The sequence below is a fragment of the Lycium barbarum genome, chromosome 5, assembly GCF_019175385.1.
Source record: "Lycium barbarum isolate Lr01 chromosome 5, ASM1917538v2, whole genome shotgun sequence".
Lineage (NCBI taxonomy): Eukaryota > Viridiplantae > Streptophyta > Magnoliopsida > Solanales > Solanaceae > Lycium > Lycium barbarum.
The window spans coordinates 73,730,664-73,750,218 of NC_083341.1; the positions used below are offsets into that span (position 1 = coordinate 73,730,664).

The 19,555-nt window shown below is 36.6% G+C and overlaps 1 protein-coding gene across 1 annotated transcript; it reads right to left on the reverse strand.

The window, feature by feature from the left end:
* Positions 1-12,534: 12,534 nt before the first annotated feature.
* LOC132639475 (uncharacterized) lies at positions 12,535-13,443 on the reverse strand. The gene is made up of 2 exons (XM_060355920.1): positions 12,795-13,443; positions 12,535-12,707 (listed from the first exon to the last, which is right to left on the reverse strand). The coding sequence occupies exons 1-2, from the start codon at positions 13,441-13,443 to the stop codon at positions 12,535-12,537; spliced, it is 822 nt and encodes a 273-aa protein (XP_060211903.1).
* Positions 13,444-19,555: the final 6,112 nt, after the last annotated feature.

Genomic DNA, 19,555 nt, shown 5'->3' on the forward strand with positions numbered 1-19,555 from the left:
TTAAAATCGGGATATTGGCAAATTCGAATTGCCGAAGCAGATAAATATAAAACTGCTTTTAATGTCCCTATTGGGCAATTTGAATGGAATGTTATGCCATTTGGATTAAAAAATGCCCCTTCAGATTTCAAAAAATTATGAATGATATTTTTATGCCTTATAGCAATTTTATTATTGTTTATATAGATGATATTTTAGTATTTTCAAATACTATAGAAATGCATTTTAAACATCTTGATATATTTAAGAAAATTAATATTCAAAATGGTCTAGTTATATCAAAACCAAAAATGTCTCTTTTTCAAACAAAAGACAGATTTCTGGGTCATAACATGGAAAAGGGAAGAATTATTCCTATTAATAGAAGTATTGAATTTGTTTCTAAATTTCCTGATATTATTACTGATAAAACCCAACTTCAAAGATTTCTTAGAAGCTTAAATTATATTTCACCATTTTATAAAGATTTGGCAAAAGATACATCTATTTTATATGATGGATTAAAAAAGATTCCTAAATCATGGACTGATGGGCATACCCAATGTCACACCCTAATCTCCCTAGGGTGTGATGGGCACCCAACCCCATATCCGGAGTCTAGCGAACCCACAGACTCTTATTACATACATAATTTCTTCGGACTCTGAAATCAAATAAAAGTGAAATACATAGTAAGCTTTCAAAATCTTTCTTTTATCGTTTGATTCTGTTAATCAGTGAAAATGACAAACATAACAAATGCTTTTAGAAACTTTCAGAAACAAGTCAAATCTGTAATCACACGGAATTTGTAACATAACATAAAATGACACATCGGCTGATGGAGCCGCTTACAAAACTGACATCCTATACCCACGACCCTGTCTGCAAAGTCTCTAACTTCGAACAAAACATCATAGCACATATACTCTGACTCGGCAACACTCCAGGAGCAAATGGAGTTGCCAATCCAGCTGAAGCATCTTCTAGTAAGTACATTTTCAGAATACCAAAATACCTATTTTTTTCAGAATGCAAATCGTGTATACCGATGTCATGTGTCAGAAGAAGTACAGAAAATAAGTAGATCATTCAGAGTGCCAAAATGCGTACTTTCCAAACACAGACCGTGCGTGCCAACATCGTATGTCATCATATACATATACACATAACTGATTCATATGTAACATAATAGTGCCGAGGAACGTACGACCCGATCCATATATATAACATATTGGTGCCGAGGAACGTTCGGCCCGATCCACAAATGTATTTGCTGCGGAACGTGCAGCCCGATCCATATACATATATCATATTGCTGTGGCACGTGCAGAAGGTTAGTACAGACAATAAGCATGATGTGCAGAATAACAAAACAACTTACTGGAAACACGAATCATGCCTGCCAGGAACTGTATCCGGCCCCTAGCGGGACCCGGGGAACGTGGCGCCACCCTGTCTTTGGCGCCACACACATCATACTCCAGAAGATTTGCTCCGTAATCTCCGTCACACATCATAATATCGCATCATAACAAAATATACATATACACATATATGGTTCGGCGAACCATGAACACATCATAACACCGTAACACATCATACTCCGGAATACATATATGGCACCCGGCCTTCAAGCAAGGGACCCGGCGAACCATGCGCACGATATATACCGGCCCGGGACTCGGCGAACGATATAATAGTAGTATGCACGAGCAGAGTAGTGAGAAACCATATGCACACAAATCACGACTCGATGAATAAGTATACTTACCGACCCCTGAAGGCTCGGAAACAAGTTTCGGGTCAATCCGACTTAGTATAAGAAAGTTATGAGCCTTTGAAGTACAGAACACTCTACAAGCGTTTCAGAAGTCATTTTTGGAAAATCAAAGCCATAATCATGTCAAGTATCTTTCGGATATCGTTATGGATCAAATCAAATAGAGCTTTTGGAATCATATGTACATATCAAAATGTATCAAAGACTTAACGGAATAATCAGACGTGCTATCATTTAAAAATCAAGACATTAATCATACCACTTATCTTTCGAATGCCAATCCGGAAACATATCAAATAGATCTTCGGACATCATAGATACGCATCAAAATCATATGAAATAGCTTATGGAAATCAAGGATATTAGCCATCCTAGTGGCTCTAAGAATAGGAATTTCTTTGAAATCATACATATACGTCATTTGTTCATTTCATAAAGATCATGCCAAAAGAATGAAAAGGTAAGCCTCACATACCTGCTCCACGTCCTATTAGCTACGTTTGTTCGCCCAAGCTCGTTAGTCTACATTCAAGGAGATTTACATAATCATCAGACATATTGTCACACACTTGTCTTAATCTTTCAAGTAAATTCACTTATAATCTGCCGCAATTTCGGCAGCATTTCCCCTGTAAATACATCATCCCCGAGAATCTAACTCGGCCAAATCAACAATCAACAATCCGAGAATTCAACTCGGCCAAATTATTAACAACATTACCAACAATCATACTAACAACTTCAACAATCAATCCCAAAACATATTCTAACATCAACAACTCTTATCACACAATTCACGACATTTCATTTATATCCAATTTAATCACATATATTCAAGCTAACACCAATGATCCCACATTCAAGTATTAATCCAAAATCTTTCTAACATGATTCAAGAATACTTCTAAAAATTCACATAATATTCCAACAACCCAATCAACATATTATTTCACCCGAAACCTTCCAAATTCAACAAGAACAATAGCGACACATTTCCTTCTTTCAAGTGCATGAATTATACCTACAATTCACACACTAACAACATTATTTTCCATAAATACAAGAAGACTATATTCAAATCACATTAACTTCTAAAACAACCCTCCAACCATTACAACTTCACTAGAATCATTACACCTTCATTTTTCATCATAGAATTCATTACAACAACAACCAAAATACTAGATAAAATTAGTTCATCATCCCTATACAACACAACACACACACATGGTCAAACTCCACACCACACGGCCATCACTCCAACACACTAAATTCATGATTTTCATTCATTTCTACATACTACAACATACCCAAACCATTCATAACATATAAAAGAAGATTAATTCTTACCTTTTTCCCTTGATTTCTCTTTTGTCTAGAATCATGAACTTGCAACAAATAGAGATCTTCTTGCTCCAACAATTATACCACTTTAAAGAGGACCTTTGAATTAGTGGGATTGCTAGAAGAAAATATTTTTTTGGATCAAAATTGAAGGCTCAATTTTTTTCTTCACTTGGCCGAATAGTCCCTTTGTTTGGGGTCTTCTCCAAGTTTTTTCTATCTTCCAAATGTTAAGAATGAAAAATGTGACTAAATGGTCATCTTTTATGAATGTATATTAGGCCTCCATGTGGGCCTTGGACCACCCCACATGGTCGGCCACTTGGCCCAATTTTTACCAAGCCAATTTTTTTTGTTTTTGTCTTTTATAATTCATGAAAAATTATTTTCCAAATTTCAAATTTGCCCTTAGCCTTCCTCCGTATTTCTATGAGTCATCTTGCGAATTTCCTTCTTACCCCTAGCCTTTCTTAATATTTCCGCATCAAACATTTTCATGAACAACTTGTTCATTAAAATAATCTTGGAAAATAGTCTTGCCTTTAACTTCTCGCAATTATCTAGAATTATCCGAACGTACAAAATACGGGCTATAACATCCTCCCCCCCTTTAGAACATTCGTCCTCGAATGTTCAGCTGCCTTTATGGGATCTTATAACACTTCGGGGGGGGGGGGGGTCCCTCTCATAGTTATCCTTTTCTTCATGCCCATTCCTTATCTTTTACCCTATTTTCCTTTATAATCGATTTCTCGGTCTTTACATGAATCCTCATTTCGTGTCATGGTTTTTCTAGCCCACCATACCAAGTTAGCATCCTTGTCCTTCCCAAGTCATCTCTTCTCTGTTATTGTTTCGTCGCAATACCTTAACAAAAGCCACATCTTTGGTACGTAATCTCCACTTGACGATCCGATATGGCCACAGGCTGTTCCTTGTTTTTATCTAATCTACAGTATTGCAGTCTCGCTTATCATGCTATAAATATTCATCGGCTTTTGGTGTTCTCTTTCCTTCGCTACCTGTTTCTTTATGTCTTCGTCACTATCCCTTTTAATCTTTCATTCTAAATATTTATCCAAAAATATATGTACGTACTTTTTCTTTGCCATTCGTTATCCTTCGCAGTCCAGTTGCGCTTATGGTGACTTATGATTCGAATTCACCTAACATCTTAGTTCGCACATGTTTGAGTTCTTACTACAACTTTTCTTTATTTCCTTCCCTCACATTTCTCGACACAAGTATACTTGTCTTTGATTTCTTTGTATTGGCGCTCAGTTCGTCCTTCGTTATTTCTTGTTGGCTCTCCGCGGGGATTCCTTACAAATATGATCGAGCATCGCTCCACATTAATGATTCATATAATTTTCATAGCGTGTATTCTCATGATCCGTACAATTAATGGTCCATGAACCATTTCCTAGTATCCGACGGACTCTTTTATTTTACTCATAGGCATTGCGTTCTTTCTTTCGGTCAAAATTTCAGACTACCAATTGTCGATACTTCCGTTATAATAGTCGTTCCCATCCGAAACATCTTTTGGATCGTATCATTTTCTCCCTTATCCTTTCTGCACTTAGCTTGTAGCCATTTTATTGCTCTTTTATTACTCTTACAACATGTCGCTGCGTACTTAGGTACGGCGCAAATTTGTCCGATAAGAGAGATTCAAATCATGGCATAAACATAGCATAATTCATGTTAGCATGAAGCATTCACTTAAGGTATCTTTCAACCCTTCCCTTTATGTCGGCCTCAGGGTACACTCATTGTCAATTCATTTCTACTTCTTTCATGTATCGTTTTGATATGCCGACATGTTCGAACTCTGACCCCGAGTTAATAAATTTTCCTTTTCCAGCGCTTGAAAATGTTACGATTCCTTTTAAGCCTAACATAATATGTTCTCCTCCCCTTTTAGGGGCTCCTCATATGCCAATAGTCCTTTTGTGAGATCTTTTCCAACTCTGTGCATAACATATCGAAACTTCTTACCATAAGTTTTCCTTTTCATTTTCTGTCTACATTATCATTCTTGTCAACATTCCCATACTTTTCCATCCACTATTAATCCTTTCACCTATTTTAGCTTACTTACTCGTAGTTCTTCTTAATTACGCATTCGCGTTGCAGCTATGCGCCCATATTTTCGAACGTCTCGCTACTTTTGCTTACAACACAGAATCCTTACGGCTTATACTCTCTCTATCCTCGCTCATCGTACCTTTAACTATACTTATGGTACTATGACCGAGCGTTCTTCCATGCACATTCTTTATATTTCATTCCATTCTCTCTAGGATCAAATCTTTCAGACTTCACATGAATTCTCGCTCCACGCCCTTAATTTCCAAATCAACGGTGTTGACCCATTGTCCTTATTCTTTCCTTGGTGCGTAATCGGGTTCCTATCGTTAACTTGTCAAAGTATCCTTCTTACTCCTATGATTAAGGATTTCCATTTGTTTTATTCCCAAATGTTCTCCTCTTCCTTCGACTAATCCGTTAGTATACCTTTTCTACTTTCATTCTTAACCTTCCTCCTTGAACACTTTTCTCCTTTTGCCATTTGTGGCATCGACTCTGAAGTTCATGAAATATTACTTTATACGCGCAATTCCGCTTCACTCTTAAGTCATCTTTTCAGAAAGGCACTTCCATATCTGAGGCATCCACATTAATATGGCTGCACACTTATTCCTTTATATACATTTCAAGGGCCGAAATTTTCTAACATCGTCACAAGGCTTTATCATTCTTTTTCTTACTTCACATTCCTTGTGGTAGTCACTATTTCTTTAGCCTCACTTATTAAAATTGGTTCTCGAACCTCACACATTCCTATTGTTCCATATTACCACACTTTACCCTTTTTAGGTACCTACCTTTAAATTTTTATCCAAATAGTCTCGTACTTTGCCAATAATTTCTCTCGGGGGCTTCACTCACTGAGGTTTCTTACCTTTCATTTTCTTCCGACACTTTGATCTGTTTATTTTCTAGCTACTCACTCACTTTCTTTTCCAATATCGTTGTATTAAAATTTTCAATCTTAACCTGTAGTAAAAATAATAGCAGATTATCTTGTAACACTCGTACCATCTATTTTTGCTGTCACTCGAACTTCGGTACCTTTACTTGATTAATGCCTTCTTTACCGTAGCGCCGGTTGCTGGAACTCACATGCCCACCGATACAATCACATATGAAATATCACGCGCATTCATATATATATATATATATATATATATATATATATATATATATATATATATATAATTACTATCAACAGTTCACAAAATACTTCCAAACGCTATTCAGGCCTATCTTAACTCCAGAGCTGTGACGCACTTTGTGTCTCTTCTCCAGTCTAGCCTGTCTCGTCCTACGTGGCCTTTTATGGTCTTCGACCATCCCGTATACTCTAGTTTACCTTAGGCCACTCTAGTTTCTCATTTGTCTCTTATGTCGGAATATATAGAATTTCTAATACACTTCCCAGGGGGTCACCCATCCTAAGATTTTCCTCACCTTAGCACGCTTAACCTCGAAACTTTGATGAAATACAGTGCCTTAACGCTGATATAATCGTGTCCACTTCTCCGCATGACCTTCGTTACATGCTCTAGAGCAAGTCGAAGCCTTACAGATTCCGAGACATTTTCGTAACACATCCTTTCTTTTACAATTACTGTTTCGCCCCTTTTAATTCCCAGTGTTCACCTTTCACTTAAGTGTATAACTATCCTTCATCCCAGATTCCTAGATTCCCGATGATAGTGAACACACCTTCGTCGCTGTTACTTATAAGTACTCAAGTATCAGTCTGTTCAGATTCCATTCACCATTCTTTTATCAGAATCTACAGCAAACTGATTGTCAACTTTCTCGAGAATCTCGAATACAACCCATTTTAATCCTCTGGACTGCTAATCGTCTTTCTCGCTATTATTCTTCATGTCATGCCAAATCCATAGCTTTTCTAAAATATCACATCCCACTTGTGGTCTGTTTACGATATTCCCTTTCCACACTTCTTCCTGTTAGGCGTACTTAACTAAATGACCTGATTTTCGAAAAATTTCGACGGAGTCTCTTTTACAATCCTTACTATTCAAAATCTGTACGCAATAAATATCAACAATGCCTTACAGAGCATACGGCTATATATCACATTCCAGCCATCCAGAGCTTCTAATTTCAAGTAACAGAACAAATATATCAAGGCTTATTTCTATAACTTTCCACATCATCACTTACCTCCTTCCGTCGTACGTAAAGCTTATATAAGAAAGTCTCATTTTCTATGACTTGGCTCTATCGCACGATCTAAGACAGAAAAAAAGTCAACAATCCCTAGATGCCCCGCAACCTCCTGTTTATAAATGTGGCCGGCTTCACACCCATAAACAGGATTCCTTTGGACACGACTTTGCAGACAACCTTTAGGACAACCTGCTCTGATATCACTTTGTCACACCCTAATCTCCCTAGGGTGTGATGGGCACCCAACCCCATATCCGGAGCCGAGCGAACCCACAAACTATTATTACATACATAATCTCTTCGGACTCTGAAATCAAATAAAAGTGAAATACATAGTAAGCTTTCAAAATCTTTCTTTTATCGTTTGATTCTATTAATCAGTGAAAATGACAAACATAACAAATGCTTTTAGAAACTTTCAGAAACAAGTCAAATCTGTAATCACACGGAATTTGTAACATAACATAAAATGACACATCGGCTGATGGAGCCGCTTACAAAACTGACATCCTATACCCACGACCCTGTCTGCAAAGTCTCTAACTTCGAACAAAACATCATAGCACATATACTCTGACTCGGCAACACTCCAGGAGATAATGGAGTTGCCAATCCAGCTGAAGCATCTTCTAGCAATGTCCTTTACTCATCTGGGAGTACCTGCGTGGCATGAAAAGCATCCCCCGAAGAAACGGGGGTCAGTAAGGAATATGTACTGAGTATGTCAAGCACGGAATACAGAAAACAGAACCATAATCGAAACAAACTGTACAAAAGTAAGTACATTTTCAGAATACCAAAATACCTATTTTTTTCAGAATGCAAATCATGTATACCGATGTCATGTGTCAGAAGAAGTACAGAAAATAAGTAGATCATTCAGAGTGCCAAAATGCGTACTTTCCAAACACAGACCGTGCGTGCCAACATCGTATGTCATCATATACATATACACATAACTGATTCATATGTAACATAATAGTGCCGAGGAACGTACGGCCCGATCCATATATAAAACATATTGGTGCCGAGGAACGTTCGGCCCGATCCACAAATGTGTTTGCTGCGGAACGTGCAGCCCGATCCATATACATATATCATATTGCTGTGGCACGTGCAGAAGGTTAGTACAGACAATAAGCACGATGTGCAGAATAATAAAACAGCTTACTGGAAACACGAATCATGCATGCCAGGAACGGTAACCGGCCCCTTGCGGGACCCGGGGAACGTGGCGCCACCCTGCCTTTGGCGCCACACACATCACACTCTAGAAGATTTGCTCCGTAATCTCCGTCACACATCATAATATCGCATCATAAGATCAAAATATACATATACACATATATGGTTCGGCGAACCATGAACACATCATAACACCGTAACACATCATACTCCGGAATACATATATGGCACCCGGCCCTCAAGCAAGGGACCCGGCGAACCATGCGTACGATATATACTGGCCCGGGACTCGGCGAACGATATAATAGTAGTATGAACGAGCAGAGTAGTGAGAAACCATATGCACACAAATCAAGACCCGATGAATAAGTATACTTACCGACCCCTGAAGGCTCGGAAACAAGTTTCGGGTCAATCCGACTTAGTATAAGAAAGTTATGAGCGTTTGAAGTACAGAACGCTCTACAAGCGTTTCAGAAGTCATTTTTGGAAAATCAAAGCCATAATCATGTCAAGTATATTTCGGATATCGTTATGGATCAAATCAAATAGAACTTTTGGAATCATATGTACATATCAAAATGTATCAAAGACTTAACAGAATAATCAGACGTGCTATCATTTAAAAATCAAGAGATTAATCATACCACTTATCTTTCGAATGCCAATCCGGTAACATATCAAATAGATCTTCGGACATCATAGATACGCATCAAAATCATATGAAACAGCTTATGGAAATCAAGGATATTAGCCATCCTAGTGGCTCTAAGAATAGGAATTTCTTTGAAATCATACATATACGTTATTTGTTCGTTTCATAAAGATCATGCCAAAAGAAAGAAAAGGTAAGCCTTACATACCTGCTCCACGTCCTATTAGCTACGTTTATTCGCCCAAGCTCGTTAGTCTACATTCAAGGAGATTTAAATAATCATCAGACATATTGTCACACACTTGTCTTAATCTTTCAAGTAAATTCACTTATAATCTGCCGAAATTTCGGCAGCATTTCCCCTGTAAATACACCATCCCCGAGAATCTAACTCGGCCAAATCAACAATCAACAATCCGAGAATTCAACTCGGCCAAATTATTAACAACATTACCAACAATCATACTAACAACTTCAACAATCAATCCCAAAACATATTCTAACATCAACAACTCTTGTCACACAATTCACGGCATTTCATTTATATCCAATTTAATCACATATATTCAAGCTAACACCAATGATCCCACATTCAAGTGTTAACCCAAAATCTTTCTAACATTATTCAAGAATACTTCTAACAATTCACATAATATTCCAACAACCCAATCAACATATTATTTCACGCGAAACCTTCCAAATTCAACAAGAACAATAGTGACACATTTCCTTCTTTCAAGTTCATGAATTATACCTACAATTCACACACTAACAACATTATTTTCCATAAATACAAGAAGACTATATTCAAATCACATTAACTTCTAAAATAACCCTCCAACCATTACAACTTCACTAGAATCATTACACCTTCATTTTCATCATATAATTCATTACAACAACAACCAAAATACTAGATAAAATTAGTTCATCATCCCTATAAAACACAACACACACACACGGCCAAACTCCACACCACACGGCCATCACTCCAACAGACTAAATTCATGATTTTCATTCATTTCTACATACTACAACATACCCAAACCATTCATAACATATAGAAGAAGATTAATTCTTACCTTTTTCCCTTGATTTCTCTTTTGTCTAGAATCATGAACTTGCAACAAATAGAGATCTTCTTGCTCCAACAATTATACCACGTTAAAGAGGACCTTTGAATTAGTGGGATTGCTAGAAGAAAATATTTTTTTGGATCAAAATTGAAGGCTCAATTTTTTTCTTCACTTGGCCGAATAGTCCCTTTGTTTGGGGTCTTCTCCAAGTTTCTTCTATCTTCCAAATGTTAAGAATGAAAAATGTGACTAAATGGTCATCTTTTATGAATGTATATTAGGCCTCCATGTGGTTCTTGGACCACCCCACATGGCCGGCCACTTGGCCCAATTTTTACCAAGCCCAATTTTTTTTTTTTTTTATGTTTTGTAATTCATGAAAATTTATTTTCCAAATTCCAAATTTTCCCTTAGCCTTCCTCCATATTTCTATGAGTCATCTTGCGAATTTCCCTTCTTACCCCTAGCCTTTCTTAATATTTCCGCATCAAACATTTTCATGAACAACTTTTTCATTAAAATAATCTTGGAAAATAGTCTTGCCTTTAACTTCTCGCAATTATCTTGAATTATCCGAACGTACAAAATACGGGCTATAACACCCAGTCAGTTCGCAAAATTAAAGAAAAGGTTAATAGCCTTCCTTGTCTCTCTTTAGCCAATCCTAATTGGCAAAAGATCATTGAAATAGATGCCTCTGATATTGGGTATGGAGGGATTTTAAAACAATATTCTCCAAGATGATAAACAAGAGTATTTGGTCCAATTTTATTCTGGTAAATGCAATAACAGCAAGAAAAATTATGCTACTGTGGCTAGAGAAATTCTTGCAATAGTAAAATCTGTTCTTATATTTCAAGGAGATTTATATAATCAAAAGTTTTTAATCAAAACTGATTGCCAAGCAGCTAAATTTATGTTTAATAAAGATTGTAAGCATGATGTTTCTAAACAAACGTTTGCAAGATGGCAGACATTGTTAGCCCCATTTGATTTTGAAATTCATTATAAAAAAGGGTTAGATAATAGTCTCCCTGATTTTCTTACCAGAGAATATTTGAGTTCATAACTCTAATTTATCTCATTTGCAGGATGAGGCCGCAATTTAGCCCTAACTCTAATAGAGGAAGGGGAGGTAGAGGAACACTATCCAAAGGAACAGGCAGAGGCACTGTTCTAGCCTAAATGGGAAACAAAAAGCTATTAGCTGATAATATTGCAGGATCTTCCAGTAATAGCAGGAAGCAAATTACATATGAAGAATATTTGGCTTTTATAGAAGCCCTGCAGAAGAAGGATGATTTGCCACCTTAATATTCTTGTGTCCTTACTGATGATGATCATGAGGACACTGATTCATATAAACAAAATGACAATAGAGAGTTAATAATTCTCATAGAAAATGAAGATCTCCAATGGAGAAATGAGCCTTGGAAAATCATCCAAAGGTATTTTGATCAAGCGTCATATGCTACAACTACTTATAATATCGCATGAATTATGAGCTGGTTCTTTCATCTTTAAGATCAGCAGAATTTCAATATTTTTACCCTGGTAGTAGCAAAAAAGTTTATAACTTTTCAAAAATTATTATAAAAATGATTCTCTCTCCAATTGAATGGGAAATAAGTACTTTAAAGGAAAAAGATTATATCCATCCAGAACAAAAAATCCCAATTAAATTTAACTATTGGGATTATGTTGAAGCCTTTAATAAAGTATTTTTATTTGAAAATCCTAATAGCAAACATTCATGATTTATAAAAGTATGTGCAAATTTATAAACAGGACATTCCAAATTGGTTTTGTCAATGGTGGATCCATTATGGTCCAACCATAAACATTTTACTGGAACCCTTTAAAAGTTTACTCATAAAACCCAGCTTTAAAGATTTCTTGGAAGCTTAAATTATATTTCACCATTTGATAAAGATTTGGCAAAAGATACATCAATTCTATATGATAGATTAAAAGAGATTCCTAAACCATGGACTGATGGTCAATTCTCTTTCTTTACTGGTACTTTCTTCCACAGATTTATCTTCTATAAATTTATCTGCTGGAATTTCCTTAACTTGATTCCCCCTATCCTCGATTCTAGAAATTCTCTCATCTAAAATCATATTATGTTGTTGAAGGGTGGAAATATCCTGTTTGAGATTATCAATCTCTTTTTTCAAATCTTGGGTTGTGGTTGGAGTAGTTATAATATTTTTCCGTTGTTGAAGAAGTTTTTTAACTTATGATATGGTGTATGGACCTGGTGATTCTTGTATCTGAATAGCAGTCTGAATTTCTGGCTTCTTGGGTGCTTCATTCACTTTATCAATAATTTGAGACCTAAGCTCTGGATCTTTAATAATCTTTAACAAATCCACAAGGTTATTACCGTCTAAAACATTGATATTAGTATCTTGAAATTGGGAGAAGAGATTATAAAACTCATCCTCTTCTTTATTACCCTTACTAGTACATGGCTATCCCATTTGATATGGTGCACATCCTTCATCTAAATTGGTAGAGGTATAACTCTCATTTTCAAGCACTCTAAGATCTTCATTTGATGAAGTGTCCTCCGAATTTTCAGACTCAAAACTAGAATCTTCCGGTTTTGAATTTAATAAAATATTGTATAAAGAGTCTTTTAGGTCATCATCAATATCAAGGTTCTTAATCTTTTCCTTGACTTTACAATTTTTGTAAAAATGACCAACTCTGCCACATTTATAGCAGGCTTTTGGATTTTTGGATTTAACATGATCCTTTCTTTTCTTGAATTCTTTTTTCCACCTTGCTTTCTTTTGCAAGTGTTTTTCTTTCCATCCTTGGTAATATTTATTTTTTTTCTTTCGCCTATGAGGTGCTTTAGTCTGTGGAATATCCATAACAAATTGTCCACAGAATTCTCCTAATTGTTGTCTCTCATTTAGACCATGTCTCTTAATTTGCTGATTCAGCTTGATCTCATTGCATAAGGCTAAACCTTCCTGCATACACGTTCCTATTAACTTTCCATAAGTATAATTATCATAATTGATACTAGCTTTCCCATTCCTAAGAGCTTTTCTAACTCTTTCTGCAAAAAGGGCGGGTAATCCATCTATAAATTTGGATTTCCAGTGAGTGTCATTGCACTCAGGTAAATCCATAACTCGACAAAGGAATACATCCTTATATCACCTAAATGAGGTAAGGGTTTTGAATCTTAAATTCTGAAGCATGGTTCTAATGGTCTCATTATTATCCGACCATCTTCCTGAAAAATGCTCTTTTATATTATTAACCAATGAATAAATAGCATTAGGAACTATAACTGATTCTCGGTCAGCTCCTTGCTCCTGTTTTACAACATTCAAGATATTATTACGTTGTTCGTGGGTTAAATAATTATCCCACCAAACTTTTAATTGGCCAGTAAAACAAGCAATAATCATATCTGCGATAGTTCGCTCATTATTTTTATTAACCTTACTTATCGTACTATACACCAATATTCTATGTATGGTACAATAAATCTTTTCATCTCTCCATTGGTGGTCTTCATTTTCTATGAGAATTATTAACTCTCTATTGTCATTTTGTTCATATGAATCAGTGTCCTCATGATCATCATCTGTAAGGGCACTGGAATATGAGGGTGGCATATTGTCTTTCTGCTTCTGGGATTTTATAAAATCCAAATATTTCCCATATGGAATCTCTCCCTGAGTATTACAGGAAGATCTTGCAATTTTATCAGCTATTAGCCTTTTGTTACCCATTTGGACAAGAACAGTGGCTCTGCCTGTTCCTTTGGATGGTGTTCCTCTACCTCCCCTTCCTCTATTAGAGTTAGGGCTAAATTGCGGCCTCATCCTGCAAATAAGATGAATAAGAGTTATGAACTCAAATATTCTCTAGTAAGAAAATCAAGGAGACTATTATTTGACCCTTTTTTATAATGAATTTTGAAATCAAATGGGGCGAATAATGTCTGCCATCTTGCAAACATTTGTTTAGAAACATTATGCTTACAATCTTTATTAAACATTAATTTAGCTGCTTGGCAATCACTTTTTATTAAAAACTTTTGATTATATAAATCTCTTAATATTTAGAATATCTAAAATTTACTATATATAACATACTCCAACATGCGTTTTTCATAAATATTGCAATATTCATACTATTAATTTGTGAATAAAATATCTCTAATATTAGATTTGCCTTATAGATACATATCTTTTTAAAATTAGTATGCCACGTTTTATTGTAAAATATAGAAAATAGTTGAGGTTTGATTTGAAAGATAATTAGTTCTCAAAAATCAGGGTTAAAAGTCAATTTGAATTTAACTTTGAATTGAAAGATAAAAGTACCATAATTGAAATGAATATATATTAGTTTTTGAAAGAATTATTTTTTTTAAATGAAAAAAAGAAATTATATCAATCCAAATCAATCACTTCCTATTTTGTTTATATAAATATTCTATTACTTCTACCTGTATAATTTATTTCTTATTTATCGCTGAATAATCGTAATTTGCTAATAAATTATAATTTCTATTTATTCTCTTCCATACATGGATTCTTTTGAATTGAAAATTAGTATACTCCATTTTTTTAAAGAGAACTAAAACAATAAGAAACTAGCCCGAAACTAAGCGAGGGAATGAGACCCAACAACATCTCCTGCAGCACATGAAGAAATGCTAGAAGGCACGTGTGAATGCCATTTAAAGCGAGACTTTTGACTAAATGTCAAATTGATTAAACCATCAGCAACCGAATTAGCCTCCCTGTAAATATGGGCAACAGAGACCACGCAGTTCCTATCCAAGAGGTGACGAATGTGGTTGACAATATCACCATTCTGGTGAGGCACATATCTTCCAGTCCGCAACCCCTAAACTACACTAGCATTATCAATTTGCAAGGCAACTCAGCGCCACTCCCTATCCCAAGCTTCTTGAAGGCCAGTGAGGACTCCCCATAACTCTGCTCTAAATGATGTAAAAACTCCAATTTTGACTGAAAAACCTCCAAGCCACTTGCTATCAGAATCACAAAATACACTGCTTGTAGTTCCCATCAAAATACTCCTTCGAAGAGCCCCATCTGTGTTCAAAGCTACCTACACAATGCTAGGAGGTGACCAGCCGAATGAAACTATATGCTTGTTGTTAGACACTTCCCGAATATTCTTCAATGAAAGCCAAGAAGTAGCACAATCTCTAACCATGCTAACAAGGTGTCCATCGAAACATATTCATTTTGAAAAAGAGCATCATTACGACACATCCTGATGCAACCCTAGTAGCCCCAAGGTCGTCTACGTGGAGTCAAGTGAGGGAGCTCCATACATCACAAGGGTTGTACAAGAAGAGAGGCGCTCGTGAGTATGCATTAGTGCCATGCCGTGCATCCCAAGTGTGGAAGATTGCTTGGGAGGGCGGAATGGAGAAGAGTGAAGAAGATGGCTATGTATTCAAAGAGGCTAATACTTAAATGCAAGCCTTTTCAAGTTTCATTTCCAAGGAAGCCCAACCAAACAAGGCCCTTACTTCATTAAGGGTATAATTGTAATTGTCTTCCTTATTTCCCTAGTATAAGTAGTAGACTTAAACATTTCCCTAGACTTAGACTATTTTGATGAATATTGATGTTAAACATACTCTTTGAGAGCTATGAGCTTGTGGAAGCTTTTGTTTGTGTGATTGTTGAGAGGCTTGGTTGCTTGGGAACTTAGATTCCCTTGAGGTCATCCTAAGATATTAGGTGCTTAGTTGTATGCAATTTGGAGGTCTTAGTTAATCTAGAACTTTGGTTGCCAAATTGTGTCTTTTTTTTTGTGTCAATCTATCTATCCCTTTTATTTACTTGTTATTTTCTGGTATTTTCATATCCATTATTGTATCAATTAGTATCAGACCCAATAATAGGTTTGCCCTAGAAAAAACTAGTCTTAGGATTTGATTCCTACAAAAAATTAAAATATGAAAATCTATCCAAAAAAAAACGCGAAAAAACTTGGGTTTGTTTTGTTGTTTAGACACTAGATTCTTGTCCCCCAGTGTTATTTGAGTAAAAATCCAAAGTTTCAAGTTATTCAGGGTTGTTTTGAGTAATCCACCATTAAAGGACCTTGAAGGTTGAAGAACTTGAAAGTGGGTCTTGTAGAAGAAGGAGAAATTGGGGCTTGAAAACTATTGAGCTTTGTTTTCCTTAGGGGAGTTTAAATCCGAAATTTCAGAGAATTTGGAGTTGGTTTGATGGTGTTTGGAAGTTTGAATGTTTTTGGTGTTTTAGAAGATCTTCAAATCTTTAGAGTGAAGAGGACACCAAAAAGAAGGTTTTGATCCAACTAATTTTTGGGTATATAGTGAAAAGGTGTTTTTCTACCCCTAAAAAGAGCATATACTAGGTTGTGTGTGGCCAAATAAGTCAACAAAAGTAAAAAAAAAAAAAAGACAAGAGAGGCCACATGGCCACCCACGCATGCCACGTGGACCACGCACGCAGCTGGGAAAAAGTAATTTAGCTACTGGTTTCGGCCACGCACCAAGATGTGGGCCATGCAGCCACCCACGTAGCCCAATCAAGGCCACCCACGTACCACCCAAGTAGCCCATTAAATGCCACCCACGTACCCCAACCAACCACCCACGTACCCTTCACTCAACGCCCATCTACGCGACTCTCCAACATCACCCATGTAGCATCTAAACGCCACCTACATAGCTCCAAACTCCACCCACGTTGATCCAAAGGTTTTTCTTCTCTTTTTCAATTTCTTTGAATTCTCTAAACTAATTAACAATGAGTAATATTTCTTACTTGATTGTTAACTAGTTCTTGCATCCCATTTCATTTCGTACCAATTTTGTTCGTCCTTTTCTCTTTTTAACTTAGTTAAAACTTCTTGATTCAAGTCCGCCAGTTTGAATTGAGTCATCCATTTTTCTAAGTTAAACAAGAATCTATTCCGGCCAAGAGTAGAACTGAAATCCCTTGTGACTAATCGACATTAACACGAACACAAATGTTGGGCAAATAATTTTTGAGGCAATTAAAAGGTGCGCTTACTTGAGAGTTTGCGAGTTTGTTTTCACTGACTTAACGTGTTTGCTTGTTTTGTTGAGTGTCTTTAATAGGTACCATGGTGACGGGAGATGAAACACAAGTTCCCACCGGGGAGCCAACATTTGTTGATTTGATGAGGATGTTGACATCTATGTGTGGAAGGAGAGATAGGGGCACTAAAGGGAAGTATGAGGGAATTGTCATACTCACCTCAAGTCCACTTTCAAGGAACCACAAGTGGGACACGTCAAGAAAATTTGCCTACCTGTCACCCGAAACTCTCCATAAACTATACAACCCCACTCCTCAAATCACCACCCCAACCCCTCAATGAAATGAACGAAATCCAAATGAACCTGAACCACAACCAAATGTCAACTTACCCCATCAAAACCTTCCAAATCCACGACAAGCCGTCCGAAATGTCCAACCGTTGAATGCTGACTATCAAGAAGAGGTGTATGAAGATGATGTGGTTGATCCTTATGCTAATCAAATTAGGGGACAACGAGGGCAAATGTAAGGTTCATAACGAGGTAGAGGCAGTAGGAATGGCCCTACCCCTCAAGTTGGAAGACGAGGAGGTTACCAAGCTCGTCATGACTATAACGATTATGTTTATGATGACGACCATTTCATATCCCATCGGCCTCTCTGTAGCCATCATCATCATATGTATTCCTGCGGAACGTGCAGCCCGATCCATATATCATCATCATGGTGCACCAGCTGATCAGGTGGTAATGCGTATATAATGCCTATCCCTTTCCCCATACCCTATATACATATAATATACGCGTATATAACGCCTTTTGATCACAGGTCAATGTGCATATGTATAATGAATGCAATGCATAAGTAAGACAAAATTATAAAACTCTCAGAATAATATGATGTCACACTAACTCTGGTGGACAACTGTTGAGCTAACATTACTAATACATGAAATCTCAAGACCCATAAACAGAAGGAACATAATAACAGGGTTACAGGATCATCAAGGACTGAAGTACTCCTAGTGCTTCTAAGAGTAGAGTAATACGGAAGCTCATTTGCTTGCTTGTTCGTTCATATCATAAGATCATGATAAAATGAAACAAAGGATAGCCTTAATATACCTTTTCAGCCACCTTTGTTAAACCTCACAGCTTGGGACGTTAAGATTCGCTAGGTAGTAGTTGTACTATTGCGGATGCGGTGTTATAGTTGAGGATGTACGAGGTTATATATGTTCATCCTATGATTATCAGGGTTAAGTTAATATAATAGGTCATGGAAGGGTTGGAGGACAAGGAAATCAGAGAGATTAAGCTTCCAAAACCCTAGAGGAAAGTTAGACAAGGATATATTTAGTATTTTAAGAGTTTTGAAGAGAAACAAAAGCCTAAAGTGAAGTTCGGGAAGTCTAGTTTCCAACGCAACAAACCGTGCGTCCATTGGACATCGAAATCCAAAGTTATGCGCGTTTTAAGAGAGGCTGTCAGGGCAGGGAATTAACCTTATGCGAACGCGCCAAAAGGTAGCGCAAACGCGCAAGCCAAGACCCTGCAATTCAACGTGAATGCTCCACGTGCAAATTTTAAGCTGGTCTAGGCAGAACCTGGACCGTTATATAAAGGGGTTATCCCTCTTATTTTCCTCATTCAGACCCCAAATATTCTCCCAAAATCTGGAGACTTCTCTCCAACTCCCAAAACCAACTTTTAAGCCTAAATCAGGTATAATTCTCGAATTTTCGTCCAAACGGCGTATAGTTGCGAATACAAAATCATATAGCGACGCATTGTGGCTTAAGCTCAAGAGGGAGAAGTGAAGATACAACAATATTATCGAGAGAAAGGTATGAATATCTTATTATTAATGTTAATCTTGGTTTATTTATGGAGAGAGAGCTGTTAAATAGTTATTAAATAACTTTGTTGGTGGAAATATGGGATTTACACCATATGGGATGTTTAGGAAGTATTTTGGTATTGAGAATATGATGGTTGATGTTGGTATTGTTGTTGTTGTTATTGGTTGCTGAATTGAGATTTCGGGCTAGGCATATAAACAGAGGAGATATGCTGCCCAATTTTCGGCTGAATATAAAATAGTTTGATTTGAAAACTTGGAACAAGTGTGCGATAGTGAGTCTAACGTTAGTGTAAATCCTCTCGAATGTAGATTTACGAGCTCGGACGGATAAGCGTAACTA

What these genes read in the sequence shown, in the direction of transcription:
- LOC132639475 (XM_060355920.1), bottom strand. Translation starts at nt 13,443, where the DNA reads ATGGATTTACCTGAGTGCAATGACACTCACTGGAAATCCAAATTTATA. An exon ending in TACCAATTTAGATGAAGGAT is followed by an intron (nt 12,708 to 12,794) that starts GTGCACCATATC and finishes CCCAATTTCAAG; the next exon opens with ATACTAATATCAATGTTTTA.